General features: G+C 44.4%; 1 protein-coding gene across 1 annotated transcript in view; it reads right to left on the bottom strand.

Moving 5' to 3' along the window:
- Positions 1-330: 330 nt before the first annotated feature.
- The window catches only part of qtrt2 (queuine tRNA-ribosyltransferase accessory subunit 2), a 28,047-nt gene continuing 20,490 nt past the window's right edge, over positions 331-7,887 (bottom strand). The window contains exons 8-9 of the mRNA XM_080751998.1: positions 3,156-3,258; positions 331-1,720 (exon numbers count right to left, since the gene is read on the bottom strand). Coding sequence (XP_080608124.1) covers positions 1,468-1,720; positions 3,156-3,258 — 356 coding nt within the window. The 3' untranslated portion in view covers positions 331-1,467. The remainder of the gene's footprint in view (positions 1,721-3,155; positions 3,259-7,887) is intronic.

Below are 7,887 nucleotides of genomic sequence, written 5' to 3'. Positions count from 1 at the left end.
GCGATAAACATATTTAAACGATATTTTTATAGTCCATACCGTTCTTCCGTAACAGGGTTCCAAAGTTAGCGGGAGGAGCCCGTTTTGTAAGAAGTAGCCATAAATCACAAACGAAACATCCAGTCAACACCAAATTTTAACCACAAGTGGGGGGCGCTATACTGAACATATACCCAAAAGCATTTCCACTTAGACCTATAGGGGGCACCACAAACGCGCAAAACGTAACCGTTTCATGCCAAAACGTGTTTTTCAGGGGGAACGACCCTCTCAAAACGAAACACTAACACCAACCGCTACACAAGGTTGCACAGACTTAGCGAGCTGCAGGCAGAAATTTTCTTTTCTAGTTTTAATTGCAATGTATTTATTCTATGTAAAGGTGCTTCTGTGAGGTTGCTATGACGACTGCTAGACCTGGGCATAGGTGGGAATTCAGCCAATTGATGGCCAGAGTCTACATTAGGGTGTCACTGGGGTACAGGTGCCAGGGATTGGCAATCACAGTGGGAAGCCACAAAGTTTTTCAACCGTGCTCTGCTTTTGTTTGTTTTGAGTTATTTTCGGTTTATTTTATGTACACAAGTTATTGGTTACTTTGCAGTTAAAACACCCGGCTTATGTTATGCTAATATCATCATCCTGCATCAAAATAAATGTTTTTAAATGCACTCAAGACCTTCTTTACTGTCAACTGCACCACGCGTATGGAAAGAGCTTCGAGATTACCATATCCCTCACTGGCAAGTTTTTGTTGACCTTTACACATATAATAAAAATGGTTACAGTACAAGTAAAGTAGCCTAGGCTTAGTTGATGACTAGTGTTTACTGCTGCTTATAGAATGCTATTGCAGAGGTTCATTCGTTTGTGTGTAGGTATTAGAGCGACCTCCTGCACAACTACGAAAACAAATAATAATAATTTGACATTATGGAAGATGTGGTTGGTTCTGTAAATTGGATGATATAATTAATGGGGTTGGATAATGGGCGGTTAATTAATTTTGAGGGCGGATTTGGATGACGCTCAGAACCCATCCACGCACCACTGCTACTTACCTACCTACATACGCAGCCGAACTCAGTACTTGCATGCTCTGCTGGCGCAAGTACAGTAACTAAAGTTGAACTTAAAATGTTATTGGAAGTGGAAGGCAGTACTTTGTACAGTAATTCATTGACCTTCAGAAGAGGAGCATTCCTTTTCTCCTCCGACACACCCCCTCCATCTGAAATCCCTATCCAAGCAGATTTATTGTCAATATCTGTCCCTCGCTATTTCAACAGATCCGAGACAAAAATAACAACTAAAGTATAATTCTACCACTTTCCTTTCAACAACAAAGAGAAGAAAAATTTGTAAATAGTAAAAATAGTAAAAAGATTCACGGGCGCTGGGGCCTTTTGGACCCAAAAGTTCTCCTCTGCCTACAAAATGAAGTCAGACTTAACAGCCCCATTGGTGCTAGTCTTTAGCTGCTGTGTCCGCACCTCTCTGTCCCAGCACCCTCTTCTTGAGTAGGTCCAGTTTATCAGTGGCCAGAGCCTCTCTCAGGGCCCTGAAGAATGCGTGGTAGTGGGCCGTGTTGTGGAGCATGAGCAGCACTCCTGCCAGGAGCTCATTGGTCACCAGGAGGTGGTGCAGATACGCCCTCTTGTGGTTCCGGCAGCAGTAGCAGCCACACCCTTCCACCAGTGGCCTGAAGTCCTCCCGGTATCTGGACAGAAAGCCAGGCAGGCAGAGACACAGTCAGTTCAAAGGAGTTCAAAAGGCAACAGAAAATTATGTTTAACACTCACGTCAAAGTAGATTTAAACATTTATTGCAACAAATGGAATACAGTTAAACTTGGCGTTAGGTGCCCGCTTTTTTAATAATCTTAGCTATTCAGTGCCAGCGTTTTCTGGTGATTTTACAATGTTTTCTAGCGGTGATCACCCTTGCGCACGCGGGTGCGTGTGCACGCTGCTCTTTTCTCCAGTGCACTATAGGTGTAGTGGCTCAGAGTGAGGCGAACCATTTTTGCTCCCTGCCGTGTAGGTCCTGAATGGGGCGCATGGCACTGTGGAGACTTAGAACGGAAGCTATGTTCCGTTTTGTCTGCAGAAGAAGAATTGAACCGGATGGATATTAATCAGATTAATTAATAAAGATAGAAAGACAGAGATCTCCGTCTTAGGCACGAGATGGCCTACTTTTGGTAAGATGGAGATCTCCGTTTTAGGCCAAAAAAGTGTAAGGGGCTCCGCCTTCGAAGATGTTCCCTGAATTTTGTACATGCATGCCTGCTAAGCAACATCAGGGAACTTTAAGAAAGAAAAACCCATAGGGATACAATAGTAGTACAATAGCAATACATTGACATATTAGCTTGAATTAGCAGACATGTAATCCCAAGTATTTGAGCCTATGCCAGACTCTGATCAAAAGGTTGGGGTGGAGGAGGGAGCTAAGCAGCAGCGGATCTGAGGCTTCAGATCCCAGACGAGCAGGGCTATAGTGAATGCAAGCTGTATTTAAAGGAACCTCCTTTAAATGAGTGTGAGCTCTGATTGGATTATGACAGTGTGATGTAATGATCAGCAGATCTGTGAATGAGATAAGGATCTGACTGACAGCTGAGGCTGGTGAGGCTCACGTGTCCTGCCTTAACTAACGCTAAGCTTCATTTTTGGGTCACTTGTGAATGAGTAGCAAAGAAATGGTGGGAGCAATCACACAATAGCGAGTTTAAGCTCGCTACGGAAACGGCAGATGACAACGGTAATCGGAAATGATCCGCGCTCGATAGATAAACCTGACGTCGCCGCGGCCGTCTCTACTACGGCAGAAGGTCCCTTCCCACGTAGCGCCTACTCCGTCTGCTGCGTGTGCGCGTCGCCATGGGAACCAAAGCGTTCAGTGAAAGGGGTGGGAACCCGTCACCGCCGAGGCTTTGCTTAACCATTTTGATCGCTACGGCGATTACGTCATAGCAGCCGTAGTCCGCCTGGCGTTGCCGTATTGAAAACCATCTAGCTTAAACTCGCTAATGTCAGCAAGAGTGCTTGAGCTGGTATACCAGAAGTGAAATAAAGGTTAGGATAGAACATTAAAGGACTATTAACAAAGTAATCACTACAAATCTCTAGGAATATTTTAACGCGACTAACCTCTTGTCTTTCAGGTTGATTTCAAAAGGAGTCATCTTGGAGTCAGCTTGGTGTTCAGCATTAACATCCCTGTTCTCTTGTGACTCCCCATTCAGCTCCAGCACTGTCAATAGACGCATTAGTCACATCAATGCAACAATCCCTAAACAATGTGCACGATCTCAATCTCCTAAACGATGAAAAGAAAAAAGAAAAACGCATTCAGAGATCCAACCCCAATTACAAACAATGCTGTATGTCCTACATTAAAGTAGCTGATGATGCGGCAGCTCAACTTAAAGGACGACTTCAGCCATTTTCAACCTTATTGTACCATTTTTGTCGTACTTGATCTGTGTCCCAGAGGAGGGCTTTGTGCTGTGGACAGTTCAGAGAAACCCGCCTACCAGTAACATCATCGATGAGAAATCCCAGCTAATAAAAAGGGCAGGCTTTCTATTCCTGGAAAGTTAGTATGCTAGGATAGAAACCATTTGTCTTGCATTCATTAAGAAATGATCTTGTTTGAAAAGGCAAAATCTCGATATTCCGACGGCCTGAAAGTCCGACGGCACGGAGATCCGAATCCGATGTCCCAGAGAGAGAGTGGCACAGTGGAGAAGTTTCTTTCTTTTCAAATCTTTTTTATTAAAGCACAGTGTCATAATGAGGCAGGTACACATATTGATGACACTCCAAGTCCCATTCCCATCACAGTAATCATTGGTACAAATTGTACGAGACCTGAGGCCATCACGGTACATACAAATTTAGTACAGAGAAGAGAGACCCTGCCCATGAAAGACAATAAAAGAAAACATTTTATCCCCTCCATATACCCAATTTAGTTAAGCCAATTCCCCCATTCCCCATGCTCTACGCTAGACCCATCCCTGCTAATCCCCACAGTACTCATTGGGAGGGTGAGTGGAGAAGTTTAACATCTTAAACATCACATGCTGCAAGCATCGGCATCCTCAGTCAGCCGCCTCTCATCCTCTTTCTCTCCCCCAGTGTGTGTGTGTGTGTGTGTGTGTGTGTGTGTGTCTCCGCTCTCATAGGCTACTAAATTGAACAGCCTTTCGGACTTTAAGTCTCTCGGACTTTAAGGCCATCGGAAAATTACCACGCGCTGTTTGAAATGACCAAACCTGCCTGAACTGTCCAGTGTCCACAGCCCTCCTCTAACACACAGGCCATGAAGACAAAAATAGTACCATATTACAATGAGCGTTAGTGAGGACCAGTTATATGAAGACGGTGTAGGTGGAAAATGGGTCCTTTAAGAGTTGTCAATGTCAACCACAAAGACGGTACGGCTTTGAGTAAGGACATAAAAGAGAAGAAAAGAAGGGAGGGAGAAGCGATGAATAAAGAAACTCGGCTACAGCAACACACGACAGCATGAGAAACATGGAGATGAAAGGCAATCAAACAATGTCATTAAGTGGTGCCAAGGCAGTAAAAGGGAATGGGAGATTAGTGTGTGTCCAAAAAAAGGGCAAAGCGTAAATTAAAGATGAGAAAGTGAAGAGGAGGGCGAGTGCTGTAGTGTTGTAGAACAGTGGTTCTTAAACATTTGTTTTTGCCAGAGACCCCCAGAAGAGAAGATTTGTATTCAAATAATCGTTATAATTAAATAAAAAATAGCAGTTGTACAAGCTTGCAGCGCTGCACAAAGTGACACGCTGTGAGATTGTATGCTATTTTTGAATAGCCAGCGTATAAATGGATAAAGTGGTTAAAATGATTGTGATGCTATATTTACACATTTCGGACCCCACTTTGAAAACCACTGCTGAAGACAAAATGTAAGTTTATGGGGCAAAACTAAGGGGAGTACAATTAAGATGAGCAGCAAAAGTCGGAGGATGAAGCAGGAGATGGTTTATTATTGAGAAGTCATATCCATATTTGGTCCAACTTAAAGCTATACTGTGTAAGTTCAACTAGTGGTCAGTAGCGGTATTGCTTTTTTCGGCCGTTTTTCGGCCGGAGTCGTCGCGGACCACCGCCGCGGACCACCGGAGCGGCGCCGCAAACCACCGCGACCGATAGTAATCCGTGGAGGGGTAGAACGCATGGTAGAAGTAATTTTCTGGCCAGGATTTGTGGATTAAGAGGTTAAAATCCTTCACCATGGTAAACACTGTAGCCAAGCGGAGGCGCTTCCTGGAGACCAGAGCAGATAAGCTGTGATTGGCCGGTAGTGTACCATGTGTGCATGATCGGCGATGTGATTGGGCAACGTATACACAACGTATACAGATGATGCAGATTACGTCATTTTGGCGCGAAATCCGGTCCACGGCCAGGATCATAGAAAACATATAAAGAGAAGGCTTCAGAAGCTGAAAATAACGGAGTGGGTGTTCTAAAACTTTAGCGATTTAACAGTTAGGACAATTTTAAGATTTGTTTTATAAAAAAAGTTACATGGTACAACTTTAACAACCAACCGCAATGCGAGTCACACTTGCAAATGAATTCCTTCCTTGTCCCTTTTATGACCATATATGGAGATCCCTGATGTCATTAATATTAAGCCCATATCTGGGAATGCCCATATATGGACATATTGTGTCAGTCTCATGTGGTCTATGACATCAAACATCTATGATGTCAGACGTCAGTCATCTCCATATTAGGGAAAATATGGCCACATTTTGTCCATCTTAAACAACCAACCAGGTCTGTGCATTTTTTTGGTCAAATGCCAAAGCACCAGCACTCGCCCAGCAGTCTGCACGCGCCCATGGATGCCCTTAGGACGTCTTACTGTTTATTGGTTTACTAATGTAACGCACAGGAGCTGAACCTGGGTCTCCCACATGGAAAGTCAACATCTTAACCACTAGCCTAAAGGGGAATTCTCCCTTGGCCGAGGGAGATATTATGCTTTTTTGGCCACCAGGAAGAGGCTCTGCCCGGCTTTACACTGCAGTCAAATCCAGCCCAAATCCGATTTCTCAAATCCGATCATTTGGCCCGACCTTTCACACTGCATTTGCAAGTGACACAGATCTGATCTGTGCGTTCAGACTGATTTTAACAGCGGCAGCCCAAAGCTGCCCTGCGTCTACATATCTGCTTTGGTTACCGTGGTAACGACGTCGGCGTCATGACGTCACGTCACAACGTTGACGCTAGTTGATCACATGTTCAGGAAATGCGACATAACAGACAAGCGACAACAAAAACTTTTTCTCTCCTTTTCTTCACTCTTGTGTTTCGCTCTTCTCTCTGGTTGTATCTATTTAGCTCACGTGTTTTCTCTCTCCTCTCTTGTTTTTCTCATGTGCTCAGCGTGCTGTAATATGCGCTGTAATCAAATAGTAAATAATCGCGCTCTGTAATGACGTCGGGGCTCCGCGCTCGGGTTGCGCAGCACAAGTGACGCTTGGCCAGTTTGATGTGGCTTGCATGTGACCTGCATATAACTCAATGGGGTGGATGTGGTAGCTGCTTTCAGACTGAGTCAGATGTCCTCAGATCCGATATGGATCGGATTTGAAACTACCACTGGATGTGGTTTTTCAAAATCGGATTTCATGTGACATGAATGTGACTGGATCTGGATTTAGACTATTTAAAAAAAAATCGGATTCCACTTTTGATGTGACGCAGATCTGATTCAGGCTAGATTTTAGTGGCAGTGTAAAGCCGGCCTAAGCCACTACTGCTACACTCAACCCCTCTTTTTTCTTCCCCACGGGAAACCCGATTCGGGTCAAGGCACCAATGTAATGCCCGGGAATCTAACCGCGTGGATAGCCAACATACATCTTAACCACTAGCCTGTGCTTCAGCACTACTCTGGTCCAGAGCGTCAGTTGCACACATGGCCGTAACTACCATTGAGGACATCGAGGTCATGACCTCGTTATTTTTGCCGACCAAAAAAAAGAAGAAAAAAAAGAGAGAAAAAGATCTGTGCTGGTTACTACTGATCTCGTATGGATCGTGATACAGACAGTAGTGACAGTAGTAAGCCTCTTAATGCGCATTTAAGGCTTATTCGCAAAATCTTTTTATGGAAACACTTCAAAATGCGAATAAACCTTCATTATCCGCAAAAAAAATGATCCGCTTGGAGGAGGTGGATTTTGTGGCTTTATCGAATAAACTAAATGCGCATTTGTGAATGGAAACGGGTCAGACAATAAATACGAATAAATGATGACGTTCTGGTCCATATCGCCCTCCTATAACACTTTCCCCCGCCGCTTAATTAACGTCCATTGTATAGCGTTAGCCTACAAAACAAACCGGTTGTTACACACTGGGTCGGGATGAATGTGCAGCGAGTCACAGCAGTGCTCACGTCTCTCGGTCTGAAAAGAATCAGCCCCATCCCAGCTCTGTGCACTGTGTGCAAGCCCGCTGGAATTTACAGCACATCTGTCAGACGGACCAAGGCAGGATCTCCCAAGAATCGCATTTCATCAGTTTAATGGAAACAGGCTAAATGTCTTAATACGCATTTCTGATCATTCGCTTCCCTAATTCGAATACGTTTATGGAAACATGGCTATTGGTGCAATGGTGATTCAATGTTTGGGGGGTCGCTTATATAGAGACGTCCCGCGAACGTCGCTCAACACCTACTATACAGGTCTATTGCTATGCATATAGCCTTGTTTCTTTGTTGGCGAGATGTGAACTTGGGGGATTGAGAGACCCCTGCTCAGAAAAGATATGGGTCGTCGGGGGGGCCCGCGACTCAAGACTACAGCAACTCTGGATACAGACA

This window comes from Nannobrachium achirus, assembly GCF_963921795.1.
Source record: "Nannobrachium achirus genome assembly, chromosome: 21".
Lineage (NCBI taxonomy): Eukaryota > Metazoa > Chordata > Actinopteri > Myctophiformes > Myctophidae > Nannobrachium > Nannobrachium achirus.
Note: the sequence above shows the minus strand (reverse complement) of the source record. Positions and strands in the feature narration are given on the sequence as shown.